Source organism: Bombus bifarius, unplaced genomic scaffold (genome assembly GCF_011952205.1).
Source record: "Bombus bifarius isolate JDL3187 unplaced genomic scaffold, Bbif_JDL3187 scf7180000007984, whole genome shotgun sequence".
NCBI classification, from domain to species: Eukaryota; Metazoa; Arthropoda; class Insecta; order Hymenoptera; family Apidae; genus Bombus; species Bombus bifarius.
In genome coordinates this window covers 3,001,998-3,019,959 of record NW_022884367.1, presented here as the reverse complement: position 1 = coordinate 3,019,959, position 17,962 = coordinate 3,001,998, and the positions used below count along the sequence as shown (strand labels likewise).

General features: G+C 37.2%; 2 protein-coding genes across 4 annotated transcripts in view; one reads left to right on the top strand and one right to left on the bottom strand.

Moving 5' to 3' along the window:
* LOC117204958 overlaps positions 1-16,653 on the top strand; it is a 97,860-nt gene extending 81,207 nt beyond the window's left edge. Inside the window, exon 6 of the mRNA XM_033442909.1 lies at positions 10,807-16,653. Coding sequence (XP_033298800.1) covers positions 10,807-11,370 — 564 coding nt within the window. The 3' untranslated portion in view covers positions 11,371-16,653. The remainder of the gene's footprint in view (positions 1-10,806) is intronic.
* The window catches only part of LOC117204959 (autophagy-related protein 16-1), a 600,053-nt gene that overhangs the window by 307,422 nt on the left and 274,669 nt on the right, over positions 1-17,962 (bottom strand). The gene's annotated exons all lie outside the window — the stretch shown is intronic.

Sequence of the window (17,962 nt, the reverse complement as noted above, 5' to 3'; positions counted from 1 at the left end):
AATTTGGAAATAATTCAAAATTTTTCTCTATTACAAAGATAACATGGAGATCATTATAATTATAGTATAGGACTGCCCAATATAACGATGTGGAAGGAAGATTTTATTGTTTCGTGGAGACAGAACGTGTAAAACAGATAGCAAGGTAGTGACAACGTAAATAAAACTCCCTCGGGTTACCTGGACCCATGTATTTCACTTACGAGTTAATGCAATATCACTTACCATATACCCCAGAGATATTTCCATTTTGATTTCTGCTTCTAAAGAAGGGAGAAATAAAGAACGAACGTTATGAAAATCAGGATCGTAAACTGCATATTTTCCATTTTTTCCCTTCATATCGTTATATTAACGTTGATAATATTTTACTTTCATATAAGAAAAAGTCCTTCCACTAACATATCATTGTTTAAAAGAATTCTATGAACAGTTGCAATTTTGAATGATAAAATTGCAAAATTTATCTTCCTACGCAAATCGCCGAAATTTTTTTAAAAATTAACGGGAGTTAACGGAGATTCTCTCGTATTCAAGAATTATTAAACGTTCGCTGAAGATAAATCTCCGTTCGACGTTTTGTTAAATTTCTCAACATATTTACAAGATGTTAAGGTATAAATAAAGTAGGTGGGGGAAAGGGGAAATATTGGATATACATCGATGTAGGTATCAAGACGTTGATCAATGATCGTACCACGCCCAATAACCAAATGGATGACATTATCGATGTAACAACGATTCAGACATTCGAGCGTGCATGTTATAGTGTCAAAACATCGCTGAATCATCGGCGAGACGTAATTCCACGCGTGGAGTGCAAAATCTCTCGAAGTGTCAGCGAACTACAAAGAATAAATTAATTTTGTAATTGCATTACTATCACGGTGAATCGCCATAGAATTTGCCCATTTACCCACATCACGGATCACGCATCGTAGAAACTAATTTGCATAATCTAAAAATTTTCACCGCTGTACGTATCAACCCTCTCGCTTAAGTATTATTTATCGTTCGCCTCGTTTATTCCCCTATTTCTCTAGCGAAATGCATTAATCATCGAAAGATTCTGTTATTAAATTCGGTTTAATGAAATAGAACGTTAAGTAGAATAAACGTGCGTACGAGGTACGACACTCGAAATTAATTATAGTAATCAATTACATGCAGAATTTATATGATCTTGAAAATGTGAGGTATAACGTAATGAATCCTTCAGCAAATTGCAAATTTCAATTATACTCATCGACCGCTTGTTATGATTTTATATTGGACGTCAGATGAAAAGCTTCTTGAAAATAAAACACCAGAAAGATGATTCGCCTTAATCATCAAGAATGATGGCGCATAACTGTCTTAACATGATGTGAGAGATCGTTCTCTCCAGTAATGATCATTCCTTCCTCATGAGAAAGCGTAAAATTAGCCCCGTGATCGTGTTGACGAAGGAAGGATACAATCTGTTCGACAGAGCTAGATACCTAGGGAATGTTACAGCTGGCCGCTAACCATATTGGATAAATTGAATGTAACATATAGCAAATCTACCTTAGAAAATTAGAAATATTAGGTGCTTTAGATAGATTGAGAACACAGAGTAAATTAGATGGTTCGGGCATCTAGACAAATCTATTATTTTCGACTAAACCTAAAATAAATTTTAAGTATAATATATAAAGTCCTTCTTTAAGACTTTCTTTTAGAGAATTTACCTATAGTTTTGGTTAGTGTAATTCTTGTTTCACCATATAATTTGTTCGCGAAGTACCAAATATACGATATAATATAATATAAAGGATAAGGTTTAACAAAGAAGGAACCTCAAAATCGGTCTGCGGTTTCAGCTCGTTAACTTTTCGCTGTATGAATAGCCAGGCTATTCGTTAAAAATTAAAGCCGCATCGACGAATAATGACATACGACTATCTTAACGACGTGAAAGATTATTCGTCCAATAATGATCGTTCCTTCCGTGTGTGCCGCATAAGGAAGCACAAAATTAGCTCCGGGACTCTTGCATTAGTACGTGGAAGACGGTCGGTGCTCGCGAGCCCGAGCATCATTAATTCTTGCAAATTTTATCGGCATCCGATCGTCGCGTAAGATAAGAAACTTCACACGTCGTATGATTTAAGAGGTAGCCGTCATAGTCACGAATGATTTCAAGTTTTCTAACCACGATATAATTATGCTCCTTAAGTGAAGTTCGCGCGTACGAGATCCATCCGGTCCGATAAGCTCTTGAACCTTCGCCATTTTTTCAATCGCTCCGAGTTCCTCATCAACTCGCGCGAATCTACCGATCGCCTCCGATAAATTAACAGTGTTCCACGCTTGCTAACGTTATGTAACCGAAATTTTTATCGAAGTGTTCAATTATCTTGGCGAAGCTGTCTATCGATCTTTAAGGTAGATGTGGATGATGAATCGCGCTGCCGGATAAACGTGATAATGTTTATTTAAACAGGAAAGATAACACAGAGAGATTTTATACAGTGGAATAGCGAACGAAGAGAAACGAAGTACCTATATAGTTTAACCTCAAATATATGGTATTCCGATATTTTGCTATATACTTTATGATTTATCAGGCATATAATATTTATATACTGAAGTATGTTCGAAAGTATTCATATTATTAAAGTAAACTAATAGAGAACTTTTCTTTGTACGCGAAGAAACTGTTAATAATCTGAAATTTTGTTCTCTGATTATTTCTAGGACTCGAATATGTCATCATAATTGTTTTATTAAAAATATCTATTATCTTTATAATACGATTTTAATATATGAAAATCAAATAGATCTTATTAAATTATCTTCCTATAGTCTCGTGATACATAAATTAACAGTTTCAAAGTATTTTATCATATTTAGAAAAGTCATGGATTCAAGGGTAAAAGATAGTAATATTTTGCTAATTTTTCATTATCGTATCATACGAACAGCAAAACATCTGATCTCTTCCCGAACGTCTCAAAGATAAAAGTTCAAAATTCTCCTTCAGGATAACCACTGAGTTTTATTACCAATTGTTTCGTATTATCAAAGCAATGGCTAATGGTTCACAGTAAATCTCACTTCATCGATTTCGAAGAACACGTTCACCGGTTTGAAGGTTGAACGTCCTACGAGATCTTGTACGCGATTGATGCTTCGGCTGTCGACGAGTAAAACAAACGGATCGTTACGATATAGTCGCAGGTAGAAAGAAGAATGCAAGGATAGGGGGCAAGAGGGGGAGAGGGGAGAACAAGGGGCATACCGCCTCGTTAACTCTTCGTTCCACATCATTTGCTCGCGCGGGTGCGGGCGCGCCATGGAGCAATATCGCTTTATTAGAAAGTAATAACAGTCCCGGCTTGAAAGAAAGAGCAAATTTATATCCGCTAATTCAGGAAAGATGCGGCACATCGAGATATATCACCGAGTCGTGTACACCCTTGACACCCCTCCTCTGGCTGAGAAAGAGAAAGAGAGAAAGAGATCCGTTCCATTCGTACCACGATCTCGTCCCGCGCCGATTCCACAGATCACGCGAGCTAACCTCATTTCCTCCCGAGACTTGTCCAAGTAACGAGGCCTGGATCTACGAATAGCTGCTTGTACGTGCCCCCTCGTACACAGGAAATTACAATTCGTGGAACAAGAATCTGACTAGAAGAAGCCCTGCGAATAGCTAGACAGCGCTACATGGACACTTGTGATAGTCTTCCGAGTACATAGAGTGTTGCAAGAAACGGCTCGAAGACTTTGTCAGCTTATAACGCTCGTTGAGAGGGAAAATATGTAACGTCCAAGCTACTAAGCTTCGATGGATAGCTAAACATAATGTGGACGTAGATGACTATAATGAAAGTAGTACGGTGAAAATAGATTGCCGTTTGTAGAGATAGTGGCGAATTTATTCTTGAGCAGAATGTTTATAATTTGCGTAAGTATTTATGTTGAGGTAGAAACTTGAAACACTCGTGTATTAAGATATAACCATTTAGGTTTTATCATGCCTTGAACCATGATGGGTGCATCTATAGATAGGAAATATTTACGATACGAGGGAAATATTTACGATCAGAGTGCCCTGTACAGTCCAATAATTGGAACAAGAGTTTCTAACGCGCTGCGCACATAGCTATTAATTACATTTCTATCGTAATAAATAGTAATTTAGCTAGAAGCACTTCGTCAATTTTTAAATACATAACAAAAATTAGAGTTTGAAAATCTAAGTGCCAATCGCAATAAATTCTAAAATTATCCCTTTAATGGAAAATATCAAAAATTTGTCTTTGCATTTATAGTAATAAATAATCTCTTTCTCGAGTAAACAACCGCTGAAACAATTTAAAAGAATTCTTGGTGAAAAAATGACGGATGTAGTTTTTTCTAAAGGACCGTTGCTTAAGAATGCGTTAAGTGGCTGATTTTCATTGTACTGCTCGAACAAAGAGTCGTATACTTATCATGTTAACCATGGAACTAGGTTTTCCCAGACTACGAGTGAGTCCGATTTTTTTTTCGCTTTATCCATTCAACGACGTAACGTTACTCGTTAATAATTTCCGTTGCTTTTTACGGGCACAGAATTGAACGAAGGAAAGAGGGATCATTAACGCATAGAATGGTTGATTAAAGCCGTGGAAGAGATAGAATTGGAACTTTAGGATCAGTGAGAGACGAACGTCGAGACTAACAATTATAAGGATCGTTAGAAGCGTGTACGTTAAAGTAAAATAAGTGAATGAATTATTCGGTGAGAAATAATAAAGTATGTAGAAAGAATGAATAATGTAAAGGAAAAGGACATTCCACAAAAGTATTTGAACAGTCAATTATTCATTATATGATTAAGCTGAAAATTTAATGAAATTATCTTCACGCATTAATTTTATATCTAAAACCAGTATTCACAGTGTACAATAATTTTTTATCAAGCGTATATTTACAGTAAATGTGTGCTATAATTCTATAGTATATTCACAGTTGGCTTCTAATTTCTATATTTATATCTTTCGGATTGTATCGATATAATTATAATAGTCGTATTTCTTACTTGGATCGCGGATTTTTATGCGTTTATGAAAAATTTGAATATGTAGAAATATTCATATAGCGTATACGGGATAAGTAATATGCAAAACTATAACATTTTCGAACCAAACTCTTTCAAACACATATTTAGAAAGTAAAATAAATTTCTATTCAAGTTTCATTCCTTTAATTGTGCCCATGTATTTGTATAAAAATCCACAGTCTATTCGCTACAATATCAATGAAATTTCAAAATATATTCATAAAGGTTTTCTATGATAAATGCTCAAATATTTTCGTGCATGAAACCCCTTTTGGAAACCACAATTGCCGCCGGTGAACTTCTCACTAACCAGATAGCAGAACAACTTTTCACCCAAATAAACACACTGAGTTGAAACAAAAGAAAAAGAAGAAAAGGATAAAAAGACGATTCTCTTATGAAAATAATCCTTCCCCTGATACCTCCACCCTCTTTTACGGCCTTCTATGACGTGCAATGTTGCAGCACGGAAGAACAGTCGCAATCTTGTTAATTATAAATGCTTATTACAAAAAGACTGAAAGAAAGTCGGATATTAAAAAAGGATTGTGTTTAATATCTTCTACTTTATTTCAAATGAGATAAAAGCTTGAGAACAATATATTAAACAACAAATCTTTCATTATTTCTAAAATTTAAATCATCATTTAAAAAAGAACATTTCCTGCCAAATTATTAATATATAGGGTATTTTACATAACTGAGCAAAGTCATAGCTCTAGATCAACAGAACATAGACAAACATTTTATTAGGCAAAATCATATGATTTCGAATGGCGCATGAAAGATTAAGACTGGAAATATTAAAAAAATGTTAATGTTTTGTATTTATTCTCTATACAAAGGTATTAAGTCACTTAGCTCTGAAAATTCTTAGTTGAAAATATATTTACAGCTTAATTTTGTGAAACTTAAGAAAGAAAACATAAAGCAGTAGTCTGGTACTTACATTTTCCTCATTTAATTTTATCTTTAATTATTTTGAACTGTCGTTTCATTTACTTGCCTGGAACATCTTGTATATATAGTAAATAATACAATACACACATATATTCGTAATACGATAATTGAAAAAACTCTATGAATATCATCAGAGGGTTTAATTCGTTTACTCGATGAGATTACCCATCGATGATTCGCTTCCTTTATTTGTAGCCTTCAGTAATTTGATTAACCTTGAAATAGCAAGAAATACGAAACATGGAAGAAACACTCGGTTGGACCTGAAAGGCCTGGCAAAAGGATTCGTCTCGTCTAACTAGGAATTTGCCAAAAGTCGGGTTTTCCGGTATGTCTGTCACGTAGCCAAGCCACGGTACCGGGGCTCTTCCATTTCACAACCGGTTTGAATGAAATTGGAAACATTTCTCAGCCGCCACACTCGCTCCTCTGTGTAGACACTGGTATAAGCGTACAATATACAAGGTATTTCGTGACATATGAGTCCTACTTTGAGTGTACGTTTACGAATTAAAAGCAAACGTCTTCAAATTTTGGTTAATTTTTCCTGTTAGATTACTATTTGTTTCCGATCGTAAAAAGTAATATGCAAATTTAAATAGGAATTAAATAAGTTGGATGCAACATTACTTCCATTAATATGATTCAAAACTCTCTGAGTTGTCTTCCGGGTAAAATATACACCTCTTTTCCATCGTATTTTTCCTGTTTTCTCGTTTTTCATTGTTTATGTAAATGGTACCTCTACGTAGAATATTTCAACAAGTTAGTTTTCTATTTATGTTAAAAAAAGGATAAGAAGCAAGATTATACAGAGATATGTACATTTAAATTTTAAGTTTTTAAGTGTTGTTAAGATAATTCTTAACATATTCGTAATATTTCCTTGTTTTGTTAAATGTGTTAAACCAGTTATTTAATCTGGGAGAATATCTCACAATAGTTGTTTAATCTAGACATCTACTATTTCGCAAATTTTTTAAATACATAGGCAAGAAGGTAATAATAAAGTACATTATGCACTCTCTAAATTCATACTTAAATGAGGAAAAAAGTTAATTATTTTAATAATATATTAAAATATAAAGCAGAACATATAACGAAACTATAATTAGACTCAGACAAAAACTTCACTGCTATTTAGCCTGGACGGTAATTCATTATCATTTTTTCATCTACGCATCCTAAATTTTGCTAATCTCTAAATAGTTAACCGATTTTTAAATTTATCCTTAGACAAGCCAAAAAGTATTACTTCAAAAACATCGTGACCAAATAAAAAGTGACAAAACAGCAATTCTAACACAAGAGTAAAAATCCACTTTCCCAAATTACATTCGCGAATAAAACTACACGTAGCGATCCATTTTAGCATACTGTCTCAAACTAATAGGATGAAGGATCAAGCGGAAGCGAGGACGAACCTGTACCTCACCGACGCGAAGTGATCCACGGCGTGGTACATTTATGACAGCTCCGTCTACTACGTTTTACGGGAGTACTGTCATCACTCTCGAGTTTGCTACTAAACGCAGTCGTCGTCGATGTCACGTTCGTCGACGGTTGCCGTGTATTCCGGTTGGTAAGGAACGTAGAAACAGCCCGTACCAGATGCCGCGGATACACCGTGCACTTCTTTCCTCGCATTTTACTGACCTTCGTTCTCTAAGGCTTTCCGCCGGGCTCTCAGCGTCGGCTGACATGGAGTTAATAAAGTTCCGCTCGTTCCGCGAGACGCGTTCGCCAAAGAAACAGCTAAATGAAGCTGTACGTGGAATGAAGCATATTTTAATGTCTTACTTCTTACCCCTCCCGGAACCCTCTACCCCGATAATGTACGTGCTCGGTGTGTAAATACGGTGAACTTGGTAATGCGCCGCAGAAACCAGTTTCAAAGGAGCACACGCGCGTGGCGCTAAGCGCTTTATAACTAAAACCGATCGTGAATCGTGGAACGCGATTCCCAGTTCGATGAGGAATCAGTAAAAGTGAACGAAACAACCGATGAAACGAATTGATTTCCTATAGCGCCACAGGTTAAACGTTTAGCAACGATAGGGAGCGAATAATGATACGCGAGACTGCAGTGTTTTGTTGAGTTACTTAAGAATTTTATGGAATAAAGGAGGAGATAGGAAGTTTCTGTAATTATAAAGCGAATACGAAAGAGTTTGGTTTCAAATTTTCAGAAGTTTTTTTTTATTTGAGTTATTAATAAACGATCTGCCCGAACCTTCTTGAATAATTGAAGTAATATTACTAGTTAAACTTTACAAGTCACAAGTTGCAAGTTACTTTGAATTATAGTAACAACATTGCTGATCACGCGAATGAAACTTGTAACTTGTCGATTCGTTCTTTAGTTTTCGTCCTTTATTACATATTTCTGTGTGACTAGTATATATTAGGTTGTCCGAAAAGTTTCTTTCGTTTTATAAGATGATAATAGATGAACAACAATTTCTGTTTTATATTATTTTATCGAATTAGGTATGATCCATTTCATTCTATTTCTATTATTTATGTTCGTGCATAATTCAATAAACTGATATAAAATAAAAAACATTGTGGGTCTATTATTTTCTTATAAAACGAAGGAAACTTTTCGGACAACCTAATAGTATATTATTAATCCTTACAATGAAGGGTAATAAATATTAACGGCATGTTAAATAAAGTACGTAGAAAAGAGAGACGTAAGTAATGAATACTTATCGTCGACAGGCTAACATTATCGAAGCAGTTTGACACTACCAACGAGTATAAAACGTCTAAAGATATAGCTAAAGGGAAAAGAAAAATTCAAACGGTACGATCCTAGGTACAGGTGCTATTTATATTGAAATAGTTTCAATCTCTGGGGACTGGAAATTTTCTAACGACACAAAATCGGGGTAACTAAATTGTTTTCCATCGCATAATTCTGTAATTGTCGTTATACGACTCTAGATCTTAAAGAAGAAAAAAATTGGGACGCGGCTGGTATAAGGTGCGAAAACCAGTTTGCCACGATCTTCTATGACGCACATTGCGTGCGACGAGGAACGCCTGTACGTGTTACACGATACCTGTGTTCTACAACGCTTTCTGATTTTTTTATCAGCACGCGAACAAGGGCGAACGTAATTTCAGTGGACGCCCCGTAATTGACGGGATATTGAAATACTTTGTCCAGAAGCACCTTACGTACGAGTTACGCCGGAGATAAATGGTTTTACCTTTCATTCGAAGAAACTTGATTGAATATCGATCGAGAAAGTACAAGCGTATGGAAATTGAATAAGTTCAAAGACCATAAACGGAGTGTTCGAGGAAATGTTCCGCAGATTTTTCAAATATTTTTCATTTCATTAAGTAGTTTCTAAAATCCTTCGTTTTTAATAAATTTATTCATTGCAATGATTTCTTTTAAGCGAAGTTCATTTTTTTATATTTAATTATCCTCTTTTAATTTTCGAGATTATCATTTCACACATCATCCTGAGTGAAATTATGTAAAATTGTTACAACCCCGTTATGTCCTTACTGAAGCCCGTAAGGTACACAATGTCGTAAATGCTCATCTTTCACAGACGTTTTTCCAATCTAATTACTACATTCTTCAAAATACTATTTTATTGTAGTATATACCACGCATTAAAGAATTGGGGTATCCTTGTGTTTGGAAATTTTATGTATCAAAAAGTGATCAGAAACCTACTAATTAGATATTAATTACAAACCAAGATAAGGACTGTATTAATTGTAGACTTGCTGATTACAGTTTAACGTTCGTTACATTATAAAGATAATATTTCGAAGCTCCACAATACGTGAGTCGTGTTGTAAAATCGATGTTTGATGACATCGTAATTCGTCTATTGTACTAGATGAAAACCATGAAAATTACGAAACATTGTGTTGTATTCAGTGAAGAAACAATTTAAGTTTACAATGAAGAATGAGGAGAAAGAAATGAACGCGGTCGTCAGTGCTTAACAGCATCCAGGCTATTTCTATGAATGGTAAATTGCATCAGAATACGCAAAAGTCTTTGTTGCGTCCGAAGAAGTTATTTGACACAGCTGTTGACGTATTATCTTAATGATGAATAACGGCACAAAACAATTCCTCGCGTGACTTGCAAATCCTCCGGAAGTACAGCATTTTTGCCTCCTTGATTGTTTTCACAATTCAGAAAATCTTCAACGGTTCACGCGTACATATATCTTGATCTATTTTGACAACCGCGAAAATTTTGCGGAAGAAAAGGGATATATTCTACGGAACTTCTCGAATAACAATTTGAAATTAATTGTTTGACTGCGGATTTTTATACAGTTTCATGTTTTTAGAAACAGAATGATAGGAATGAAACCTACGTTAATCTGTTTCACTTATTAAAAATTATAACGATTATTCCACTTTGGATATTATATTCGTTTCGTGCATTTTTGCAACTTTCGATTCATTACCGATGCATAAAAATCCGCAGACTATTAATTACATTTATTCAATTAATTTATTATAAAATAAAAGTTTTCATCATCTTTTTATAAGATACCTGATTATTGCCTTAATACTTTAACGTAACAGGTTCACTTAGGTTTGTCTGTAGTTGATCAATCTCTATAATGTTTATTTTAATCCATATCATGTAAAGTACAGAATGCAAATTAAGGTAAAATACCTTTCGACTCATACAAAAATACTAATTGAGAGTTAAATTAATCTTTCGCACTCTACCTCTAAATTACCATTATAATCACGAATATATCACTTCTTTATTTCAGATCCTCCTCTCGCACTTCGACGCCTTCAAATTCCCTAGCTCTGAGGTGGTACAATTCCGTGCATTGGTGACACCTTGCATGCCTACTTGCGAGCCGGTGCAGTGCGATCAAGAGGAAGCCACCGGCGAGCTTCGTTCCGTCATATCCTTCGGCAAACGTCGTCGTCGTCGTTCCACTGGCTCTTCCGCTCAAAGCCGCGACGATCTTCTTTTGGTACAATCCATTCAGATCACGGACAAGTTCGGATTCGAGCACGACAGCAAGACATCGAACGCCAGTTCGGCGACTAGAGACACCGTATTCGTGGAAAGCGAGGACATATCGTCAACGATGGGAATGTGCATTAACTTGGGTGAGGCTATCGTCGCTGGTACCGTCTTCCTCGTTGCTCAGATCGCTATCATCGCCGCGTGGACCTTCACCTGGCAAAGACGTCGTCAGATGCTCAAGCATCAAGAAGCCCTTTCGGTCTCGGTTTCCGTTCCCGGAATGCATTCCGTTCCAGGACGCACCGACAGCCTCTGTAAGTTGTACGACACCGGATATTCAGCGCGCCGTTTTTGAATAGCCTTCGTTTCCTGCACCCGTCCTTCAATCTCGTCTTCCTCCACTGCCGACGTCGTGAACCTCCAGACGACTTCTCAGAGATCTTTACGAGCAAACAAAACGCACGTAATTCCTTCGTTTTTTAAGCTTCCCAATATGCAAAATTAGGCTCGAATTCTTCAGAGGAAGAATTTTGCAAAATACTTCGGTTTCAGATTTTCGAAGTATTTAAAAACTAGTATTTTTTGTGTAGTTCTTAGAAACGCCTGTAATTCAGACCCGAATAGAAATTTTGTAACGCCGAGAATCTCTGAAAGTACTGGAGGAATCTAATTGATAATGTTAATTCCTGGCGCAGCAGTTCGTTGCTTTGTAATCGGGATTTGTGCAAATTTAGAGTATTCGGTGAGGTTTCAAATCGATACACTGGGCAGATAGAAGAATTTTCTTTTAAATCGTAGGATGTCTGGATAAGAACTGCCCGTATGGTCGACGACACTTCGTGCTCTCTACTTTATAAGAATTATCGCGTGTATACCTTTCTTCTCTTTTCTCGAGGATAAACGATCGATCCTAAAAACAAAGCTGCTTCTTACCTCATTTTACTAACATCGATGGTAATAACTCATCAGGAAGTTGAAAAAATATGATTCAATCATGGGTGCAATTTCAATTAACGAGTATTCAAAGGAACAGAAATAAACGTAGCCTTCTATGATCGCTGATTTCTTCTTTAGCTGTATGAGGATGCATCGTTTATAACACCTTTTTCTATGATTCCCCTGTTGCGTGACGGACAACGTCAATTAATACGACACGTGGAATTAAACACCGTGAAATGCATACACGCAATACACTCTCGAACATCGATCATCGCAAATTAGAAAATGTTACTGACAACCCGCGTAGCTTTCTACTTAACTAATTTCACTAGAGAAAATCGTCGTGATAAAGCCCGACTATAATTAAATATCGAATTAAAACAGAAGCTCGCAACAGCTAAACGAGGAATCTGGAGGAAACTAATTACACAGTAGCAGTTGGAAGCAATTATGCGATCAAAGGAGGCCGGCTCGATCGATTATCTTGCAGCTTCGTCATCCTTCGTTCATAATCGCGCATAATCTTCCTGCTTCCTTTGCGACATTTACTTCCTTCATTTTTTCTATCCCCGTTCTTTTTTCTTGTCGTGTGTGAAACGACAGGGACAGGATAAAGCGAAATAAACCGAAGCGGGATGAGGCGTGGTTCCGAAGGTGATGGAGGTCGACATGTACTTGCTACGTTGGATAGGGCACCGGTGCGGACTCTAATTAGCATTGGGAATCGAGCATGATTATGCAGATGCTCCAAGTGGGATATCAACAGGAGCAAGGGTGGGATAGAGAAGGTCAGAGGGTAGTGGTTGAAACGGAACGACTAGAAACAGTAAGAGACAGCAGTAGGAACTGAAAGGGAGGGGGGGTGCAATGCGCGTCAAGGGGTTGGCGGAAGGTTAATTGCCTCTTGTGGCGTCTCGGGGTTAAGCTAAGCTTCGTAGGGTTAGACGAGAATTCGGGAGCAAGAAGGGTCGAGAAACGAGACAGCGAACGGCGTTGGGATCGCATCAAGGATAGCTACGTACAGCATACTGGGATCGTATAACCGCCATCCCTTTCCGACTTAACCTTAGAGCCAGGTTTCGGCCATCCGTGTCGGTCAGGTTAATTTACATCGCGACACGTGAGCTTATCGACGTGCTCCGATGGTTACGAGTCATGTCTAATCAACGGGATAAGTCTTTGATGTAGCGCCTAGAAGTATAGAGAGCAGTTCCTCGTTGTTTCTTTCCGGAGTTTATCGCACGGTGTACGCGCGTAAACAAAGTTATTAATATCGCGATGAAAGATTCTCGAGGTGAATAAACTTCTATATCGTGTTTTAAGATAGTTCTAGCTTATTGTTGGGAAACAACTGGCGTGCACTAGGTTAATCGATTCAACAAAATAGCTTAAAGTTTCTGTTAAAATATTTAGTCGGGATATTGCTAGAGATATTTTCCGCGGTGAATTTCGAGATTACGAAAATTCAGTAACTACTATTACGGTTGTGGGCGGACGTTTACGTTAGAGAAGTTACTTCGACATTTTCCTAGCTCCCGTGCGAATCAGAGTTCAAATATACCTGGGAAAGTTATAACGCGCAGTCGATCTTAACTTCGAAACATAGATCCAACGTGGAAACGTCGTCGGCACAATGCACAGGTCAGAGAGACAGTACGTTCGAATCGGTTACGTTTCGCTGTTTGGATTGCTGTTTAACATAACAAGCCTTACCGGCCGAACTTGCTAAAACTATGGATGACGTCGAAGTTTCGTTACGCCAGCAAAATTTTACAGTGAGCCAAAACCGAAACCTACGACCGGGTAGGAGGGTTAGAACGGATCTATGACAGGGAATCCGGTTGTATATAGGGTAGCGGAGGATGGTGAGGGCGCCCGCGATACGTTGGGTAAATTTAAATCGGTTAGCCGCCGTTGCCGTCGGGACTTTATCGATTTTGACGAGGCACAAAGGCTTCGGGATGGGATCGGGTTAATTGAGAAACTTGAAAATTTGAATATGCTCGTCAAGACAAATGGAGAGGATGGAAGGCAGAGCAAAAGAGAAAGATAAAGACGGGCAAAGTGTGAATCCTCGATTAGCATGGGACGTTTGCGTTTTAGTTAACCGAACTTGGGATCGTTTCTCTGTTCGACGTCTGTCTATTATCAGCAAACACGCTGCAAACCATCTAGAGTTTCTCTCTGTCCCTTTCTGATCGGTTTTAATGGTGATATCCCATCTTTTGTTTCTCGTTTCATCCCTAAGTAACAAAATTGGTATAATTCGTAAGTTAAATATCTTATTACACGATTTGATAGATGGGTGGTTTTCAATTGTACGGTCGTGATTTTACGGGTATAATTTTCAACGAATAACGGTGGAAACCGTATAACGGCGTCGTTTGTTTTTCGCGGTAATCCGAGGTGTGACGCGACGCTGCTGGCGCAAAACGATAGTGAAACGTGAAAAAAAGAGTCATCAGTCGGAGATATCGAACTCGCGTTGAAAGGACGCGCGCTTTAATTATTGGTACTAATTGCCGTGGAGATTGCTAGGTTTTCGCTCAGTTGACACAATGGAAACGCGAAGCTAAATGGAATTTCTCTTTTGAATCGAATGGCATTGATTGAAAACATAGGATATGGGTGTGACGTAGTACTCTAGCCATTAGAGCACGTTAACTGGACCTATTGTGCGAACGTGCATCTGCAGGGAATGCACACGAAATGACGCCGCTCCTCCCGCTTCGATGCTGACTATTCTATACATATAAATATCAATACACACATGTATACATACAATGATAAGATGCCAACGACGGTGCCTACACGCGTATCAATAAGCGGCGCGACTTTAACGACTTCATTTTATACTTACGAAATATGCTAAGGATTTTTCGCTAACGCTGACGTAGTATAATCCAATTTGCTTATGGTGAGAGGGTAGAGCCAATTTTTATACAACCGTTCGAACAACCTAACTGTACGAACGATAAAATTGCGAGCCGCGAACGCGTATGCGCGCACGCGTGTACGTGACTCGCCGCTCGCGATTTTTTAGAGGTATCATCCTAACGCATATACGAAAACATACGAGATGGTGCATGAAGAATGTCGTTCTTCCTCGCTTGACAACCTTAGGAAAAAAAAAGATAAAAAAGAAAGAACATTTCGAACGTTTCATCCTAGCATTTCTCGTAAACGTTGCTGTAGAGTCATCGTTCCCCGAGAATATTACAACGATGCGAGGGAGTCTGAGATTTTCTCGCGCCATCTTGTAGAAGAAACAGCATTTTCAAGTAGTTTTATAGAATGACGCTCGAGCACTTTTCATCGACTTGTTCGAACACACCTGATTATCTGCTAATAAGCGATGGATAAAGCGTTCGATTCAAGTCAATGGAAACTGCATCGTTTCTACGTCGATAAGGTCTCTTATAAAGTAATCGTCCCACTATTAACGTGTATACGATGGAAGTAAAATCGTGCAAACATGTATCGTCATTTCATTATGTAATTAAGATTAAGTTAACGCGGCCTGCGGGCGAACAAGTCGCAGGAGGTGCGGTGGAACGATAATATTAGGCTCGAGGACGATCGCTCTCTCGATGATAACGCCGAGAAAATCACTTTTGCGTTAAACTCCGACGTTGGGGTACTCGGCGCTTTCGCGCGTAAGAAGTTTGCTTTTCCCTCCCTTGTTTCCTTTTTTCTTTACTTCCACGCTTCCTTCTTCTCGTCCTTCTTAATGAGCCTTATATTCGTAGCCTTGCCTACTTTATCGCGTGTGTTTACAAGTGTGCAGAGACGTCGGTGCTTGTCCTCGAGCCTGAGGTGCGCGCCTACTCCGTCGTAAGCTTGAAAAGCTCGAGTCTGTTCTGTACCCTGACAAGCGTGCATGTTTCCACTGCTTTTCACTCCTTCCCCTATCTTTTCCCCTCCGCCGTTTCTCTCGATCTCCTTTATCTCACGCCCCTTTTGTCCTATTTCTCTCGCTTGGAAGAAATCAGAAAAGCCGACTAAACGATCCTGATTCGCAATTACGCGAGTCACGTACAGAGCTTACCCGACGATCGAGCGTTTTTACATAACACGCGCACCAATCATAATGGCTTATTTATTTTTTACGTTTAACGTATACCGCTCTTCAAGAATACTCGTATCTTGTCACGTTTTATCATTCTGTTTTTTCTCTCTCCCTTCTTTATATTTTTTTTTTTTTTATTTCTATTCTTTCGCCTTACGCGTCCACGTCTGACACATAGGCTAACCACGTTCTAACGACGTCCCCTTCATTTGGACGCGATGTAGCGTGCAGGCGCGTGCACGCTTGTGTACACGTATAAAGGCAGACAGTATCGAAACGAGCATGCGATTAAACGAATTAATCCGTCCAACGTGGAATTCGATGTGTACGCGCGTTTAATTAATTCCTCGTTATTTTTATCTCTATTCTTTTTTTATACCACAGTATCAAGATGTCACCCTTTGGCTAAACTTCGTATATTTCAGTACCGTAATACACATGTTGTACATAGCATATATGGTACAGAGAAAATAAACTCATTTTATAACGAAATGTTTTGTTGAGTTATTGTAACAATTTATCCCTTGGTTCTTTATCATTTATATAATGTTTAACAATGCGTGATAACATTTCAGATATTTATTCAATATCTCAATAAAAGTGAAACGTTTTTCTTCCCTTACAGAGTATTTTATAAATTTAACAAATGGTATGCATATGAAAAAAAAATTAAATAAGAATGGAATAATATAATAGTAAATATACTAGCAGATCTTGGACGAAACACTCACTTTCTCTCTTCTCTCATTGTGTCTAAGGTATAGGTCTGTTAGGTGAGCCTTACTGAAGAGTCCATACTATAATAGTAAATATATATATATATATATATCTTCCCTCTTAAAACAACTTTATATAAAAGGAATTGAAGGAGATTGACTGATCCGAATTTAATAATTCGTGTATGAATTAAACAGATTTAAAGCGAATAATTCTTCTTAAATACCATTCATTTGTTAAATCTTTCGTGCAAAATCTCACACCTCGAATCATTTTCCGCTATTATTGTTTTAAAATTCCTCCTCTCTTGTTCTGAATAGCTTCACAGGACGTGAAACGTGTACCTATTCAAAACCACGACTTAACCGCGCTACTATACGTGAATAGAATTGTACGACCTTTGTTTTTTATATATTATACGCCACTATATCTTGAAAATTACCATTCTTAAGCAGGTGAAAATAACGAATAATGATACAAACGGAACGTAATAATAATAAAAATATATTTCACCAGTTATATTACATTACAAAATAAAATACATTTACTGTGAAGAAACTATCAAAATTGTTACACCTATATTTCAGTAAATAACAAGTTTGAAAATGTTATTGTTTTATACTAGGTATAAATATTTTGCGTAAACGTTAGCAGCTTCAATTAAAAATATTCCATTATTCAGAATGAAATGGAAATATCACAAAAATGGTTTTATCAAATTATTGAAATATTTTTTATAGCGCTTCTTCACACCTTTGTTATTACCTTTTGATAAACGATGTTTTCAACTATGGATAAAATTTGTATAGGAACTTTTAGAAGTTTAACATCCTGGAGTACAGTTAATTAACTCTTAATAAAAATAAATAATGAATATTAGAAAAAAAGCATTAAATAAATACATGTATTATCTTTCTACGAGCCTATATATTGTATACAATAAACAGTAATAAAAATCTTGAATTCCATTAAATGTGGAACAGCTTGATATAGTTTCAACGATAACAGCTTCGTATGTTTTTAAAATAGCTCGAGGCTTAATGGATGCTATTAGTTGTAAGAGGTAAGTGGCTGGAAGTTAGTCTTTAGCTTATGTATTAGCAATGACCAGGTTAATCTGAAGACCTGTTAGAAGCTTAAGTAGGTTTCCTGGTAACTTGCTGCTGCGGGACAGTTACATACAAACCATTTGAAGTCACTAGGAACGCTGCATTGAGGATAA